Below are 19,841 nucleotides of genomic sequence, written 5' to 3'. Positions count from 1 at the left end.
GAACGAAGATTGCAAAATACACACCCTTTAAAATAATGATCCGCCTGCCCCTCCGTTCAAATTACATCTCTATAAGTTTTTCAAACAGCAGCAAGCATTCATGAAAATAATAAGTCAGTGTAAGACACAATCATGTTGCATAGAGCAAGGCAAGGATTATTTCCAATATTGGCTTACCGATTCCTCCAAATCTTTCAGATTAGTAGGCATAATTTACTAACACACCACACACAACAGAATGCAAAGCAATCGTAGATACAGAGCTAGGATTAGGAAAGGGGGGGGGAACCACATTACCAAGTTGCATCGGAGGTTCTTAAAGAGCTGGTGGAACGGGATCTCGGTTTCATTATAATACTCATCGTGCAAATAACAATCCAGCGCTTCTTAGCAGCAGCACTTCAATTCTTTTCACACGTCTTCCATCCCATACTTTCTGTTTGCCAAGGAAATCGAAAGGAGATGCTTCCAAAGAAACATATTCCAAGTAAGAGACCAGGATCTTCGAGATGATTTCTAAAGTACTGAAGCTCTTTGCTCATTCTTCGTATTTATGCTAGCTAGGACTGTTTGGAAGTGACAGCGCTGTTCTCTTCTGCCTTGCACTGCTGGGGGAGGAACTGTGCTTAGAGTCAATTCTCCATCTAAGTCACATGGGAAGCAGAGCAGCCGAAAGAGCCTTGTCTCTTTTATATATATATATATATATAAATAAAATTCCTCCTCTCTCAATCCTATAATAACAGGTTTAAAGGTCAGCCACTTTCTAAAATTGTTGATAAATGGTAAAAGGAGAAAATGAGTACAAGACATGTAGCAGTGTAGCAGGGAGTTTGCAGGAAAACGTCACTTTCAGAAGTGCAAGGGTTAAATGGAAGCCCAACAGACCAGACCCCTTATTTTGACAAGAGGATTACCTGATATTTATGACCCCTTGTTTCGATACAGAAGGATTCCTCTCTTTCCTTCTTGTTGGCTCACTCACACTTTTCACACAGCATTTAGAAAGACAATCCAGTTGTTTCCTTACAGGCACAAATAAACACTGACTGCTTGAGGGCTAAGTAACATCTGTTTGCTAGAATACCTTAAGATACTATAAGGAAGTTTAAACAAAATAATAAGCAGAAAGGGGAGTTTGCTACTCCTCTCTTATTCCCCTGCAAATACATGAATTTATCATTGCTTTCAGAGTGAACAATCTTATATGATGAAGTATGTTACTTTTGACTTTAGAAGTACATTCTGCTTAATTCAATGTGACGTGAAGCCAAGAAACATATATGCAGAATTGCAGGCAACATCTAGAATTTAACTAACATTTCCAAACAGTTATCAAGGTCAGTGAACTTTATCATATAAGCTTCTTGCCTAATAATAAAAAGCTCCTCCGAATGTATCTGATTTAAAATACATTCAGTTTGTGAAAGAGGCCGCACTGAAATTATTTATAGTGATTTATGTAACTAGACAGATATTTTTAAATTCAGTGGCACAGATCTGCTTTGGTAATTTGCTTTTTAAATGGAGGAAACTATGCCCCAAACAAGTGATTACATGCAGAGAAACTATTCCTTTATGCAATAGTTCAAGAACAGATTACGTCTTGCAAAGAATTCGGAAGAGAGCAGTTTTGGAAATGAAACCAGTTCCAGCAACCTTATTCTGCTGTTACATTATTCACAAGATCTTAAAATGTAAAACAAGATATAGAGAATGAGATTTTTGTGGCTTCCTAGACAGACACCTATTAATAACCAGCTGCCATCAACCAAGGGTTATTTACTGTTTTCCAAAACATGCAGCGTGATTTGTGCCTACACTTCATTGACAGGGATAATCTGTTGGCCCTCCAGGTCTACACCAGTCATCTGTATGCAAATTGTTCCACAATAGCACAAAGAATTCCAATGAAGGATCAGCCCACAGATTCTCTTCATCAGTCTTCCAAGTTTTTATTTTCATATGTTCATTGGCAAATGCTGAGATATTTTAAAGGGGGTCCTTGTTTGTTACTTCAAGCCCTGGATCTCAATCATTTCTGTACCCTAAATATCACCATCATTCTATCAAAGGAACACAACTTGTCAACAAACCATGTTTTCCACAGACGATTATACAGGTAGTCCTTGACATGACCACAATTGAACCCAAACTTTCTGTTGCTAAGTGAGACAGTTGTTAAATGAATTTTGCCCCATTTTATGACCTTTCCTGCCATAGCTGAATCATTGCAGTTGTTAAGTTAATAACACGGTTATTAAGTGAGTCTGGCTTCCCCATTGACTTTGCTTGTCAGAAGGTCGCAAAAGGTGATTGCGAGACCCCAGGACCCTGTAATCATTATAAATATGAACCAAGTGCCAAATCCAAACTTTGATCATGTGACTATGGGGGTGCTACAATGGTCATAAGGGTGAAAAATGGTCATAAGTCACTTTTTTCAGTGTAACTTTGAATGGTCACTAAATGAACTGCTGTATTGCTATATGCCAGGCGTCTTCAAACTTGACAGCTTTAAGACTTGTGGACTTCAGCTCCCAGAATTCCTCCTCCAGTCATGTTAGCTCAGGAATTCTGGGAGTTGAAATCCACAAGTCTTAAACTTGCCAAGTTCGAAACCCTTGCATTCTCCTATCACAGTTACCAGTCATAGCAAATTTCAAGGTTCACAGAAAGTAGCAACATCGTCTATGTACCAACAAGCATCTGGATCCTTTGTGCAGCTTTGCTCTTTTGGGGTTCCTTGTCTACCCCCCCTCCCAATATTTTGATTTTCTGAAGTGTTGGATTGGAATAAGACATACATCTTACTTAAAGTCTTGCTGTGTAGCACTGGTATGCATAGTAACACTTGACAAATACTGAGGTTACAATATCTGCAAGCGAGCAAGTTAGTCAAACAGCCTTAAAAATATAATGCACAGAAAATGCATTAATATCTGCCAACATTCATATTTTTAAAGGTATTTTTTAAAAAAATGTTGGAAGAGGATTGCTTAAACCTTTCCTCACAATCCATTTTCTTTATCAAAAGTAGTATCCCAGCTGTTTCCCTGATCAAAAGTAACCTCTCAAGCTGCAGGGGGAAATACATTAGTTTCCCAATATATATATTTTCTGTATTCAGGCTATGAAAACAGAGGATAAAGAAATGATACTACTCCACTCATATTATCTATCGTCTAGCACAGGGGTGTCAAACTCGTAGCATCATGACAGCATCACTTGATGTATCAGGACTTTCCCCCCTTTGCTAAACCAGGCATGGGCTTGGCCAGGGTGTGACACATCTGGGAGTTTGATAGCCCTGATCTAGCATAACTTGGCTATATATACCATAGTTTGGGTTTGTGGGTGGCATTAAAACCAGCCACATGAGCAAAGAGATCCAACAGATGATCATCCCAAGAGAAAAATCTTCCAGATGCCCCAAACTATACGGACTCCCAAAAATACACAAAGAAGGCATACCTCTCAGACCCATAGTCAGCTCCAGAGGAGCACCACTACAAAACCTAGCTAAACACTTAGCAAAGCAGCTACAGCCCCATGCTGAAGCAGCAGCTTCACATGTACAAAACTCATAGCACTTCTTGGAAATGATCAAAGATCTACATGTGGAACAAGAAGATCTGCTTGTAAGTTTCGACGTGGTTTCACTATTCACTCAAGTCCCGATAAAAGAAACTCTTGAAATCATCAAAAATAAATACCAACCAGCTAAACACTTCATGGAACTAGCAGAACACTGCTTAACCAACACATATTTCATATACAAACGACAAAGATACAAGCAAATTGATGGAGCCCCTATGGGATCACCACTGTCACCCATCATTGCAAATCTGTTCATGGAAGAATTCGAATCCAGACCCTAGCTAATGCCATCCACAAACCCAAACTATGGTTAAGATACATCGATGACACATTTGTGATTTGGCCCCATGGAAAAGAAACCTAAACAATTTCCTAACACACCTAAACAGCACACACCCCAAAATCAAATTCACCATGGAAACGGAAACAAACAAACAACTACCATTCCTAGATGTACTAATCTACGAAAAAACAGATGGCACACTAGGACACACCGTATACCAGAAGAAAACACACACCAACCGCTACCTCAATGCCCTATCCCACCACCACCCAGCACAGAGAAACTCCGTGGCCAAAACACTAATCGCCAGAACCAAACGCCTGGCAGACAAGACACACATAAAGACTGAACTATGCACCCTGACTAAAGTACTGACAGCTAATGGCTTCCACAAAAGCAAAATCACCGGCTTGATCCACAAAAACACACTGAGACATAATGGAGACCTAGAAGATGAACAGACCTATGGAACAGCTGTCCTGTCCTACATAAGAGGTACTACAGACAAAATCAGCAAGATACTACACAGGCATCACATCAAGACTGCCTTCAAAACAGACAGAAAGATAGCAGCCTTCCTAAGAAATCCCAAAGATAAAATTGACCTGGAAAACCAAGGCATATATGAAGTCACCTGCACATCATGCCCTGCCACATACATTGGACAGACCAATAGAAGAATAAGTACCCACCTGGATGAACACAAAAATGCCGTAAAAAGGCTGGAACACACTTCCTCACTAGTCCAACACATGAAAGCCACAGGTCATAGCATCGACTTCAATGGCACCAAAACCCTAGCCACTATAGAAAACCCCAGCTACAGAATTATCAGAGAAGCCATAGAGATTTAAAAAAGACCTGAAAGCAGGAATAGAAGAGATGATTCCACCAGACTGTCAATTATCTGGAAGCCTGCACTCACAAACAAAAAAATCTCCACACCACAAGCCAGGCAAACACCTGGGCACAAACAGACCCCCCTGATACCTCCAGCTCACACCCCAACCAGGCACCCAGATGAAACCTAGCTTCCTAATAAATGATAGCCGTCCATTTACTCAGAGCCAAGCTGCACTAAAAGCCTCCAATACAGGAACACAATGTTGCCAGCCAATCAAGACAAAAAAAGCCACAAAACAGACAGAAGATATTAGAAACACCAATCAAGCAGAACACAGCAAACTCCAAGACCAATAAACACAGACCAAGACTCCCAACCAATCAGGATGAAGAAAAAACCATTCTGGCACAGCAGTAGGCTAGCCCCAAATTTAAAACTGAAATGGCTGTGAAAGTCTGACTCACAGATGAACACAATACAGAAGCCTGATGATGGCAGATGAGATTCTGCCGAAACGTTGCTACAACTTTAAAAGCACAACTACAATGACGTGGGAAAATACCCGAACAAAGCTGAATGCCATACATGTAAGTACCCGCGAAAACTTAAGAAAACATATATAAATATATAGATATATAGATATGTAAGTCTAGGTGTGTTCGGGTCTTTTCCCGTGTAAGATTAAGATACTATTAATCTTACACGGGAAAAAACCGAAATACACCTAGACCTACATACCTGTACCCGTGAAAATCTATGAATAGATAGATAGATAGATAGATAGATAGATAGATAGATAGATAGATAGATAGATGATAGATAGATAGATAGATAGATAACTTGGCTATAAGTTATGCTAGATCAGGGCTGTCAAACTCCCGGATGCGTCACGCCCTGGCCAAGATTTGAGGACCACATGACAGGGTGACTTGCCCAGACTCTTGTTACTTGCCCAGCTCTCTGCCCACCTAGCAATTTGAAAGCATGCAAATGCAAGTAGATAAATAGGTATCACTTCAGTGGGAAGATAACACCATTCCGTGCACCCCGGCTTATAGTCATGCCAGTCACATTACCATTGAAATATCTTTGGACAATGCTGACTCCCTCAGCTAAGAAATGGAGATAAGTACCACATCCTGGAGTCAGGCACAACTGGATAGGGGAAACCTTTACCTTTATTATGCAGATGAATATTTATGAGCAGTGTCAAATATTGCAGAACAACCATTTGTGGAATCTTCTTTTTCACATTCATACAATGTAGAGTAGAATGTGGTTGACATCAACAATATAGAGTAGAAGGGAACAATGTATATAGTCTCCCAATAAATGCCAGTGTGCAATTCCCAGCATTCCTCATTGTTAGCTCTGAGATTGATAGCAGTTTGACTTCAGTGAAATTTGGAGAGCCGTGCATTGCCCATCCATGGAATGCAATATAATTCATATAACGCCTTAGTGAATAAATAATTTGGGTAGCCAATGCATTATCTTAAATAATATTTGTAGAACAGGTCACTGACACTATTGTTAAATAATGTGGCTTACATATTGCATACTAGACATGATCTAGTAATTAAGGTATGTGTATGAACTACTAAGATTCCTTCTAGGAATGCATACATAGACTACAAAGGCGTTAGTGATTATAAAGCATTTGATTTCTCTGCAAAAGGAGAAGGGGGAAAAGAGGTAAATGGCCATGATGGGTATGTAAAATTATGCATGGTTTGGATTTGTCTGTGTGCATGACCTGTGCATGTGTGTAAGGAGAAAAGTTGGACTGACTTTTTTTCCCTGAATATACCCACTAGAAGGAGAATTTATCAAATAATTTTAAGACAATAGAGGGAGTTTTGGGGTCAGTGTGTGTGGATGATCTGCAGCAGATTACCAAATTCCGGACAGCCAATTGTTTTAGCAAAAACAAATTGCAAATGCTTCTTCTCTTGCCTCAACTTAAATTAACTTGGGATGACTAGAAATAGAATTTGTGGTGAGTTCCGTTCACTTACACTGAAGAAAATCAATTTGGGGGCCCTGAATATACCTTAGATGATCCACTAAAATAAATAAATAATGGCTACCTTCAGCCTGCTTCTAAGCAAATTATTTGAGATTTTAGCAGCTAAAACAAAATAGTTCTGGCAAGCTTAAAGGCTCTTGCTGGTTGGCATCCAGCAAGATTCATAGCAGACACAATATCTGAACCAGACTTGAACTGGAAACATAAGATTTAAACTACGGACCCCATAGCTTAATCTCTTACTCATGATGCTGTACCAATTCAACACTTAAAAATTAGAGCAATCTAATAGAGAGGACTCTCTTTTTTTTTAAACCAGAAGATCAGGGCGTGAAATGCATCACTAAAAAGTCCAAATACAAATGTGTGAGGGCTCAAATATCTAAACATTAAAGTTTGCCCTAGAAGGGAACATTTGGCAGCAAGAGGGTGGACAGCAATAAACTTTTGCTAGCTCTAAACTGCAACTTTGGAACTTATGTGGAAGGTTTGTGTTGAAACATATATTTGATATCTGAAGGATTTATAAACATGTGATGGTAGCTAGAGTTAATTAGCACTATTTTTTTCTTTGTTTCTTACACTGGTGCCAGTGTTGACCTTTCATAGCATAGCAACACTTTTCCAAGTCCTGTTTTTCCCCCCTTTATAAATGCTGCAGAATTTTTCACTGTAAATCACAAAAACTTATTTTTAAACAATTTAAAAACAGAGTTTTTTGGACCCCTACTTGCAAAACCTGGTTCATTTCTCCTAAGTTTTAAAAATCGATAGTACTTTAAAGAAACACCAAATGGAAGAGTATGCATTAAAATACGATTTGTTGTATGGATAGTAGAGATGGAAAGAATATATTTTTGGTAAGATTACATCTTCATAGGATACGATAAGAGGCTTGCTGCAGAAAAAGGTCTATCTCACTAGCAGCGACCAAATTCATTTGTTCTCTTTTGTCCCAAGGTCATGGAACATGTTAGTAACCATTCCCACTTATTGATAAACTAGCACTAGTGTCAACATATTTTTTTTTTCTACAGGGAGTTTTGAAAAGAAAATTCCTAAGAATCACAGTGGGGTGTAAGCAGTTCCTTATCTTTATTAGATTTCCTTGATTTTTGAAAGCTCAAACTCACACAGTTTTAAACAAGCATCTTTCTGTCAATTGTCTGGAAGAATTATTTTTGAAAGATTTTCCCTTCCATTTCAAGCAATAGGAAGGAATGAAGTTGGCACATTTCAGAGTTATCATATTTAAAGATGTGATAGAAGACTTGGAAGAGCTTATCTCTTATTTTTTCCCCCATATCCTTTTAGTTGCCTTGTCCCTTTCCACTAGATCTCTCTTTTTCATTCTAACCTAGTTTCTCAACATCAGGAAAAAAAACCAATGAATTCAATTCCAAGTTAATGCTTTTTCTCCAGTCTCAGATGGGAAATCCAACTAAACCTCCGGTTGGTAAAACAAATTCCCAAAGACCAAAAGCTAAATTCTAAGAATTCTAGATAATATCATCTTAAAGAACATGGCAACAAAATGCATAGGGCACATGATGACTCAGAAGTAATATCTTTTAGATTTAATAAGATTTGTTCATAGTTAAATGTGTATAAGCCTGCAATCTAAGACATGGTCCTATATTTACTAGTTTGGGAGTAAGCAACACTGAATATAATTCATAATTCGTAGCCCAATATGATGGCACTGAAAGACCGCCAACCTAGGTACATTTTCCTGGAAATAAGCAAGAAGGAGAAATCAAGATCCAACAGAGCTAGAGACACTATGCATTGGGAATTGTTCGCTTCAACTGTTTCTCAATGTGTTACTCTGGATGACTGGTAAAAATAAACTTGCTGATTTGGTTCTTCAGGATGATACCGGAGGCATCTCGCTGCAGTCTTAGCAGCTGAATGATAAGAAGCCCAGGAGTGCTCTACTATTTCTCAACATCTAAATAGGGAGGCTATGTGTCTTCAAGGCCAACTCTCTTGCAGGGGAGGACAGAGGAGAAGGAAACAAAGTCAGATGTTTCAGTCAAGGAATTAGATATTTTTTCTTTATAATTTTAAAAAAAATAGAACATTATTTCTGGGCCAAGTATAGTTGCCGACCAAGGAAACCGAATTTCACTATACATGAACGTCACTATACAATATATAGAATACAATGTTTTGTTCTTAATAAATTCTGGGTGTTGGTCCTACTGCCCTATTTACAATAGGGGAAATCTATAAGCGGTCAAGAAAAAATAATGTCAGCTCTAAATTTAGCAAAAGTTAGGGATAGTTAATTTACTCTAGTCGTATAGTATTTTCTTGTACTTATGTTTTGCAGAAATTAAATTAAACTCTAGTGTCAAATCTCAATAAGATTTCATCCAGGCTCTTCAAACTCTAAGGTTTTAAGACTATGCCAGCTGTTTAAGCAAAGCCTGATACCGTGGTTGATATCACTCCAGCATAAAAGGTCACTAGATAAAATATTAGTTTTATGGAACTGAATCACCATTTAAAATTGTCTGGTTTTGGTTTATTGATTGCTACTGAAACCTAACGTGATGGGTTGCTGAATTTGTTTCCACATTTTAGGTTTTTTTCCTGTTTTAGTTTTGTGTTCCACCCTAGTTTTCAAGAACAGCTCAGAAAAGAAGGAAAAGTAAGCCAAACAATCCATGCTTAATTGCTCATCTTTGGGAAGATTCAGGGGGGATTTTTTGGGGACAAATTTAAATGTAAATGTAGCCATATTGTACAAAAAGAATCCATGTAAGTCCAGCCAAATGTGTACTCATGGTCACCATCCCTAGGTCTATGCAGATTGGCTTTTGCTTCAGATGAATGGATTTTAACTCCTAAAATTCTCAGCAACTGTCAGGTCGGCTGTAGAATTCTGAGAACTGAAATCTCTACATTTGGAGGTGGTCCCAGTTAAGGAAGGTTGCCATAGACCAGGGGTGTCCAACCTTGGCAACTTTAAGCCTGGAGGACTTCAACTCCCAGAATTCCCCAGCCAGCTTTGCTGGCTGGGGAATTCTGGGAGTTGAAGTCCTCCAGGCTTAAAGTTGCCAAGGTTGGACACCCCTGCCATAGACCATTCAGATGTTACATTTCACGGTCAGATTGAATAATCTCACATACTGTATACCTGTCTGGCACAGAAAATCTACAGTTTGGGTTCAAAAGGCTTCCCATTTGGGTTCACAGAAAATGGAGGAAAAAAAATAGAAAGGATGTTTTATAGAATAGAGAGACATATGATTAGGTTGAAGAGTTCCCAATGTATCATATGAATGAAATAGATTCCAGACTGCCAAGTAACATGCCCCTGGATTTCTTTGAAATCCCTGTCTGTAATAGATGTCTGTATTACAATATTAAAAATAGTATTTTGGATTATGGGATGGCAGGCAATATATTAAGTAAAAAGTTCTTTCTTGTTTTGTAATACCTATGAACATATTAATTATGAATATCATAAATATTGTGATAACATGCTATGATTTAGAATAAAACACGGTTTTATATTCTCTGCCAATGAGCTCCATGTACTATCAGTTGAGTTGAGGACAGAGCAAAACAACTTGAAACGAATCCTATGGAAAGAGTATTGGTAGCCATTTTTTCTCAAAACCATCAAACCTACAACAGAGTCTACGAGGCTGGTTATTTTGTGGGAAAGCTGATACAGCACTCTTCAGTCAGCTGCTAACAAAGCAAATTTTGGCATGTAATTGAGAATCCCTTTGCTTACTTTCACTGTTACCCACTGCCTATTTATAATGATTCCAAAACACAGCAGAAACTTTCACCATTTGAACAGCCTGAAGGCATGTCCTAAAAAAAAAACCCAAAGCACAGTTGAATAAAAGGTAGAATGTGCATAAACTTTCAAAACCAGAAAAACAATTGAGCAACATAGGATGTATGTGCAGACTTGCAAATTCAAGAGGCATATAATCAAAGTCAAGAAAACAAGATTCCAACAAAGTAGTATTCTATCTTTAACCATCATGTATGCAGAATAAAATTACAATATACAAAAGAACTTTTAAACCCGTCTCATCATATGCCCTCTTCCTCTGTTCATTAAAGCTTCCTCATTCCACTCTCTATCGTGATATGTTTAACATCATTACTCTGCATATATATAGAGCTATCACATGTGAATAGAAAACCAGGACAATACCAGTTGCTAAGGGAAGAGGGCAAGATACTATAAAGTAACAAAGAAAATCTAGACCTACTCAATTCTTAGTTTGCTTTAATCTTCAACTGGGAAAAGGATATGTATTTCACCAACTTTATTAATTGCTTATTTATTTGATTTCTATAGCCACCCACCTCAGCAAATGATTCTGGGCGGCTCACAATTGAATTGAATCCAAGAGAATTGTTGTTTGAAGTGAATAGAAACTGAGTAAAAGAATGCCTATTTACTCTGAAAATTAGCAGGGGTTTGAAAAAGTGGCAATGCGATTCGAACAAGGCAAACGTCAAGCATGTCAGCTGGCTAAAGGCTGTGAAGTCAACTGCCTCTCTTGCTTGAAGACATTGAAAGAAATCACAGGGGAGAAGTGACATTCCTAAATGTAGTGCTCCCTCCAAATTACTAACATTCCATCTGAGTCAAAAATAATGCCAGAAAAGCAAAGACTTTAACTGCAATTTCCAGCTCCTGACTTTCTATCAAGAGTCTGACATCAGACAATTAAAATGGGGGTCACATTTAAGGTTGTCTCAATAGTTTGACAGTTGTCTTATCAGAAGCTTAAAATGCACGCAAAGATTTCTCTGCAGAACATGGGTCAAAAAGAGGCTTCAAAGTGGCAGGGACTAAAAAGGAAGCATGTGCAACATCTAAGATAATAGCACTTTGCCACGCTCATAGAAATCCACAAGGCCCTTGGGGGAGGGGGGGAAGACAACATAGAAGACTATATCGATGCTTAGTAAATCACTCTTTATGCATAAGCTATAGTAACGGGCAATAAGCTAGGTCTGTCTTATCCCAGAAAACGTAAACAAGCTTCAGCTGGCCTAAAATGTAGCATCACAAGAAGTGATGGGCAAGCCTCAGTATGCCTATTCAATACTTCTGCTTTGCAAGGTGCCCTAGTTACCAGTTATTTTTTGGGTGGAATTCAAGGTGTAGTTGTTACTTATAATCCCTACATAGCATAGGGCCTGGATATTTGAGGGACCACCTCTCTTCTGTAATATCTGCCCAGCTGGTTTAATCAGGCAGAGTTGGTACATCTGGGTTCCTTTGATTAATAAACAATGGATCCTGGAATGAAACCTTCGCTGTAGCAGTGCCTATTCTCTGAAATGAGAATTCCTCCAAGATCCAAATGCCCCAGCCTGTTGGGTTTGAAGGGGCTGAAGATCTGGCTCTTCATCTAGGCCTTTGGTTAGGATGTCTTAAATCTCCTTTTAACTTAGCTTGGTTTCTCTTTTTAAATTTATTTATGCAATTTCTATAGCCATCTATCCAGTGGTGGGATTTAAATTTTTTTACTACCAGTTCTGTGGGCGTGGCTTGGTGGGTGTGGTGTGGCTTGGTGGGCATGGCAGGGGAAGAATACTGCAAAATCTCCATTCCCACTTCACTCCAGGGGAAGGATACTGTAAAATCCCCATTCTCTCCCCACCCCATTAACCTGCTTTCCAGTTCTGTTCTCCTGTGCAGGGCAACAAAAGAAGACCCAGCTGATCAGCTGGGACTCGGGAGGCAGAGTATAGATGGGGGCAGGGGCAGTCAGAGGCAGTATTTGCCGGTTCTCTGAACTACTCAAAATTTCCGCTACCGGTTCTCCAGAACTGGTCAGAACCTGCTGAATACCACCTCTGCATCTATCTCACATTCTTGACTCTACGCAGAATAGAATAGAATAGAATAGAATAGAATAGAATAGAATAGAATAGAATAGAATAGAATAGAATTCTTTATTGGCCCAGTGTGATTGGACACACAAGGAATTTGTTTTTGGTACATAAGCTCTCAGTGTACATAAAGATATAAGTGATGAACCATGATCATAATCATCATAACCATCACTGCTTAGAGAGGGCTGTAAAGCACTATAAAGCGGTATATAAGTCTAAGTGCTATTGCTATAATACATTCATTGTGAATAATAAATACAACACTTAGTGATAGTCAGATAAAAACTACCAGTAATAATAAAATAGCCATACAAAGACTAAAAGCCATTCAACTATTAAAAGCCATACCAAGTACAGTCACCAGGGGAACACAACCATTAAAGAACAATGCCACATTTTTATGGGCTCCATACCTTTCTCTGGTTCCAAGGCAGACGACAAAGCCAGTTCTTCAGGTCTTTCTGGAAGGCTAACAAGGTCAGGGCCAGACAGACTCCAGGAGAACTTCAGCAACTGGTGGGGATGACATTACGTAGAAGATGGAACCCAAAACAAGCTTCTTCTGCTGTAGCTGATGGTGTGGGTAGATGTCACTGGGAAGAGACAGGCCCGCAAATAATCTGGGACCATGCCATGTAGGGCTTTATAGGTTGTTTCCACTACCTTTATTGGACCTGGGAATAAATTGATAACTAATGCAGCCTTTGAGCAGAGGTATAATGTGTGCTGATCTAGGTGCACAAATAACTGTCTGTGTTGCTGCATTTTGCATCAACTGAAGCTTCCAAATATTCATCAGGGACAATCCCAGGTACAATGCATTACAGTAATCTATATAAAGGAGACCATGGCCTCCTGATCCAAGAATGGGTGCAACTGGAACACAGCTTTAAGTTATACCAAGGCCCTGCTAATCACAACAACCACCTGCTCTTCAAGCAGGAGTTGTGAGCCCCAAAGGACCTCAGACTACGCACTGTCTGGGGAATTGCAACCACATTCAGAAGCAAACATAGTAAATTGCTTGATTTAGGTGGTACCCAAACCCAAACCCACTTAGTCTTGTCAGGGTTGTAGCAAAGTCTGTTTTCACCATCCCTACAGCTTCAAGGTACCAAAAATAGGACTTTGGCAACATCAGTTACTTCACCAGGGGAAGATATATATTGCTGGGTATCATCAGCCTACTGAAGATACCTCACCCCTAGGCTATGAGTCATTCTACCCAGTGGCTTTAAGTAGATCTTAAATAGAAGCGAAGAGAGACCTGAATTCTGTGGCACTCCACAATTTAAGACAGAGGGTGGGATTTCTTACCCTTGATCAACACTGACTGAAACTGGCTAATGAGGATAGGAGACAACCAGTTCAATACAGAGCTGTCCACTTCCAACCCTGCAGCTGGTCCAGAAGAACACTGTAGTTTTTGTTTGTTTGTCCCTGGTTTATAATTCTGCCATTTCTGTATTTATTTTGTTCCTTGTTTTATTGTCTCATTTTTCATGTTTTAAATCATTTGTAAACTGCTCATTTGGACAGAATATAAATTTAAATAATAATACTCTCTCCCTCTCCTTCCCTCAACCCCCTCTCTCTGTGCCTTTGTCTGTGTCTGTGTAGTGGTTAAGGGCACTAGGTTATGAATGTGGAAATAGTTCTAGTCCTGCCTTGGGCATGAAACCAACTATTTATTTTGGCCCAGTCTCTCAGCTCCAGGAAGAAAACAAGGGCAAACTACTTCTGAAAATCTTGCCAAAAAACCCTGCCTTGTTCAGGCAGTTTCCAGGAGTCAAGATTGACTCAATATTTATGCAAGATTGGTCTTATATGCTATACAATTCAAGACGAGTTTAAAGTTGCTATTTAGTCCCCTTGTGGTTGTTTGTGAAGAAGCAAGATAGATAAGATAGGGCCTTAAGAACACTGGCATCTTCATGCAATAACTTCCTGCATATAGTTTTTCAAAATCTGCTACAAAACAAGTCCACCAATTTCATTTGATATTTGAAGATCAGTGATGTCAACAGTTATTATTCTCTCCTTCAGTCCAAACGTATAGATGGGTGTAATGATTCCTAATCTATGCAATATTAAAAACTATAATGCCTTTATTACACAATCCTGTTGAAGTCTTTTCTCATGGAATCAACGAATGCTGACAACATAGTAGTCCTGAATGGCAGCTGAAAGCCTGCGTGTCCTTTATTTAGGGCTTTGTTTTGCTTCAATACTGTTTACAGAAAGGATATCCTACTCTGATTGCACACGGAATTCCTTGCAACACCCACTGTATATATCAAAAGACTACGTTGCCCTGAAAGAGCTGAATAACTGACGCAGAGCAAGGAGGTTTGACATGCCTACAGGCACGTCTCATCATATTGACAGTATTATTTGAATGTGATGTCACCCTCTTCCCTGAGGATTTACATTCTTCTTTGTGTCTGACAGCTCTCTCTTGCATTTGTTCCTATTTGCGAGGCAAAGCACTGTTATGAAAGGTCGAATAGCCAGCTCACAAAATTGTACAATAAAAGTTGCTTTGTTATGACCGTTTTGAGGATCGTATCATTTCTCTGCATTTCTAGGCTGCATAAACAGAGGGATAGAATCAAGATCACATAAAGTGCCAATACCACTTTATAATGCCTTGGTAAGGCCACACTTGGAATACCACATCCAGTTTTAGTCACCATGATGTAAACAAGATGTTGAAACTCTAGAAAGAGTACAGAGAAGAGCAACCAGGTTGATTAGAGGACTGGAGGCTAAAACATATGAAGAACGGTTACAGGAACTAGGCATGGCTAGTGTTGTGAACTAAAGAAATGTATTTAATAAAGATTCATTTGCATAGCAGAATCGTAATCCTGCACTTCCTATTGGCCCATATAATGGCAAGTTATGATTGGTTCATTCCGAGCAATCTGATTGGCTGTTGGCGGGCCACGCCAAGATTCAAACGCTATAACGCTATCCATTGGTTATCCGGATAGCAGCTTACTCTATAAAAGAGTGACTGCTAGCCGGGGGTTTTTTGTCTCTGTTATGCTTGTGAATAAAGAGCTGAAGTTCACGGTTTACAGTCTGGTCTCCGTTCATTAAATCCATGCCTCAAACATAACAGCTAGTCTAGTGATGAGAAGGATCAGGGATGATATGATAGCAGTGTTCTGATTTCTCAGGAGCTGCCACAAAGATGAGGGAGTCAAACTATTCTCCAAAGCACCTGAGGGCGGGACAAGAGGTAGGAAACTAATCAAAGAGAAGAAGCAGCTTAGAACTAAGGAGAAATTTCCTAAAAGTTAGAACAATTAATCAGTGGAACAACTTGCCTTCAGAAGTTGTGAATGCTCCAACATTGGAGATTTTTAAGAAAAGAATGGATAACTATTTGTCTGAAGTGGTGTAGGGTTTCCTGTCTAAGCAGGGGGTTGGACTAGAAGACCTCCAAAGTCCATTCTATTCTATTCTATTCTATTCTATTCTATTCTATTCTATTCTATTCATAGGTTTGATAAAACTACTGTAACTCTTTAAGAAACTTTATGATCTGTGTGATTAAAAATAAAAAAAATCTATTTACACATGCAGGAATTACATACCTTGTTGTGCAGCACAGTCCTATTAATTATACTTAGATGTATATCGAGCTTATTTCATAGTAAATAATTTAGGATTGCAGGGAGTGATTGAGTTCATATATTGTTATAAGTTATGGTTTATTAAATCGTGTTTTACTAGATTGCAATTTGAAAGTTCACTTTTAACTTAGGTAATAAACCATAACAAATCATGATGGCTGGTTTCTTACTGGATGCTTAAAATATACTATTATGAAGCAGATACTACAAGATGGGGTTGAATAAATTATCAATTATAAAAACGTCTCCCTCATAAGATCAAAAGCTTTTCCTATTTATTCTAATAAGTCTTCCCTTCCAGGCTAGAGTAGAAAATCTCCATTTGGGAATGGGAGTTGAAAATCTCAGCTACTTCAGAATTTTTTCCTTGCATATTGGTAAGAAGTGATAAAGGTTCCTCATGCTCCAAAAATTTCCTTAATTCTAGACCAAACTACCATTAAAATTTGCTATAGAACTTGATAGCAGAGATGCAGCTGGTGAAAAGAAGAGAAAGAATGGCAGGGATATGGCCTTTCAGATGTGACCTCCACAGCATTCCCAATTTTGCAACTTATGGGAGGTGCACAATTTTAACACTTAGATTTCTGATCTTCGAGACAATCAGAATTCATACTGATAGATTTTAACTATTCACAGTGGGAAGGTGCTGGTATTTTCCTTTCTCCTTCAACTATAGTATCAGCATAGATTTCCGACTTCATGAAACAAATAGCAACCAATCTCCTCTTGTAAAATAAGGGACATTCAAACAAGGTTATTTCCCACCACTGTTGGTATGTATATTATTTATGCATGGGAAAATTTTCAATTATTTATATTCTCCATTCTTTGCCAAAATTGGGGCAGGGAGAGAAATAGGAAAAAAAAAAAAGGAACAGGAGTGGTGTTTTTTGAATTAGGCCCTGAGAACATGACCCTATTATGAAGCCAGACAGAAACAGCAGCTATACTGTTATACCACATGGAACCTATTACGAGCATCTCATGAATAAGTGAATCAGATTTGATTTTTGTTTCACTCTTTTTATTAAATAAAAAAAAGAAATATTTGGAGCAATTACGTAAAGTGTTGTGCAGTTAGATGTCACGCTTACAAACTGCTGAGAAACATTATCACAGAGCTGATTTGCTTACCATGTTTTTGAATAAGCCACAAATGTTCCTAGCCTCAGAATGCATTATGCCTTAAACCACAGTATATAAGCCACCTTGTCCAGGTCTAGAGAGAATGATAAGACAATGGTGGTATAAGGCAACATTTCTGAAAATATAGGTCAGGAACCAGGGGAGATGGTCAAAAGGATAGAGATGGGAGGGGCAACAGAAAGTTCCTTCTTTTCAAGCTCTTTCCAGGCAGGCTTACTAATTTGAAGCAAAAGTGGGTTGGATGCAAAACAATGCAATGCTTCTAGAGCAGGCTTGTCCAACCCGCGGCCCGCGGGCCACATGTGGCCCAGGTCGCCTCGTAATGCGGCCCAACGCCCACCCCAACCTTCGTGAAAGATCCAGCGAGGAGGAGGAGGAGAGGCAGGCGCGAGGCGGGGCGAGGCAAGCAACAGAAAAGGCGGGCAGCCGCAGCCTAAAAGTCCCGCCCCGCCACCTCCTGCTGTTGCCACCGCCGCCGCTGCTGCTTCTGCCCCCGCCGCCGCTGCTGCCACTGCTGCATTTGTAGGAGGAGAGGTAGGCGAGCTTTCTTCCCCCCCTCCCCCCTCGCAAAATTTGGCCGGAAAATTAATAAAAAATAAATAATTTGCAGGAGGAGAGGTAGGCGCGAGGCGGGAGAGCTTTCTTTCCCCCCTTCCCCCCCACCCCGCAAAATTTGGCCGGAAAATTATAAAATAAAAAATAAATAATTTTTAATAAATAATTAATAATAAATAATAAAAATAATTTTATTTTGTTTTATTTTATTTTATGTGCGGCCCAAACCACATTTTCATCTTCTAATGTGGCCCAGGGAAGGTGAAAGGTTGGACACCCCTGTTCTAGAGCCTCATGAAGCCTGAATGTTCATTGTCTTTTCTTTCTTTCTTTTTTTAAAGTTTGCATTTCAAAGGAAGAAAGCTGAAAGCTGAAGATTTTTCTGCAAAGCTCTGACATCATTCTGTATAGTTAAGAACGATATAGCGTTTGAAATACTTGGGAGCAACACACTCGGCGTCTGATGAAGATGATGACAAAGAACTCAAGACAGTGAACATAATGGTTGAGCCTCCTATTTTTCCCACAATGACACCGTGAGCGGCAACTGGGCTGAGAATGACTGGCCGAAGTAATATGGATAAACTTTAATATGACAATTACTCATATTTATGCTTGATCTACTAATGTGGAAGAGAAGATTCGTGAGTTTTATTGTCAAGTTCAGAAATTATCAAAACATACAAGCAAGATGTGCTGTTTCTGGTTGAAGACTAGAATGGCAAAGTTAGAAATATTGAAAGTATACTAGAAAATATAGCCCAGGAAATGGAAATAAATTAGGAGAATTTCTTCTAATCCAATTATTTGTTTATTAACAATTTTTAAACCATCAAAACAATGGTTTATTGTTTGGGGCATGCTGCAGATCCTATCAACCAAAATGGGATCTGCAGAGGAGGGGGGGAAAAGAAAAGGGAAAGGAAAAGGAAAAGGAAAGGAAAGGAAAGGAAAGGAAAGGAAAATCTGTGGAGGTCACTAGCTGGAACATGAGGAAATCAAATTCCCTCTTTAACCCTCTTTTTTCCAAACAAAGCTTTCAAATTTGCCCTCTGGAAAGCAGCCCCTTCCTCCTGGGAACCCAGACTCCATTTCACCAAAGGCAAAACCTATTTATGAACAAAACACAACCTGCTCTTGTGCAACTTCTAAATCAAGCTTAAAACAGAAGAACAATGCCAAAATAGCTCCTACAATATGATCATGAGCACATACCCAATATTTTTTAAGGAGAACATTAGGAACTGCTTTGAAGTCCTGATCCTCATTGATAGGGAATCAGGAGCACCGTGGAATGAAATCAAAGAAATTGTTAAGATTACTACAAAAAAAAACCTGTCAAACACCAAGGAACAGAATAGAAATAGAATTCTTTATTGGCCAAGTGTTATTGGACACACAAGGAATTTGTCTTGGTGCAAATGCTCTCAGTGTACATAAAAGAAAAGATACATTCGTCAAGAGTCAAGAATCATCAGATACAACACTTAATAATAGTCATAGGGTACAATAAGCAATCAAATCATACTAGGAAACAGTCAATATAAATCATAAGGATACAAGCGACAAAGTTACAGTCAATCACAAGTGGGAGGCGATGGGCGATAAGGAGTGATGAGAAGATTAATAGTAATAGTAGTACAGACTTTGTAAATAGTTGGACAGTGTTGAGGGAATTATTTGTTTAGCAGTAATGGCATTTAGAAAAAAACTGTCCTTGTGTCTAGTTGTTCTGGTGTGCAGTGCTCTATAGCGTCGTTTTGAGGGTAGGAGTTGAAACAGTTTATGTCTGGCATGTGAGGGGTCTGTAAATATTTTCACAGCCCTCTTTTTTAGTTGTGCAGTATACAG

At 39.0% G+C, this 19,841-nt stretch overlaps 1 protein-coding gene across 8 annotated transcripts in view; it reads right to left on the bottom strand.

The window, feature by feature from the left end:
• Positions 1–19,841, bottom strand: part of PDE4D (phosphodiesterase 4D) — a 700,504-nt gene that overhangs the window by 155,364 nt on the left and 525,299 nt on the right. Inside the window, exon 1 of one of the 8 annotated variants that reach the window (XM_087958388.1) lies at positions 298–567. The exons of the other annotated variants lie outside the window; for them this stretch is intronic. Within the exon in view, the coding sequence (XP_087814514.1) occupies positions 298–362 (65 nt within the window). The 5' untranslated portion in view covers positions 363–567. Of the gene's footprint in view, positions 1–297; positions 568–19,841 lie in introns of those variants that run through there. 8 annotated transcript variants of the gene reach the window in all.

Source organism: Notechis scutatus, chromosome 2 (assembly GCF_049901735.1).
Source record: "Notechis scutatus isolate UNSWTSFEM ecotype Mainland chromosome 2, rNotScu1.2, whole genome shotgun sequence".
In the NCBI taxonomy this organism is placed as follows: Eukaryota; Metazoa; Chordata; class Lepidosauria; order Squamata; family Elapidae; genus Notechis; species Notechis scutatus.
This window is presented reverse-complemented; position numbering and strand designations above follow the sequence as displayed.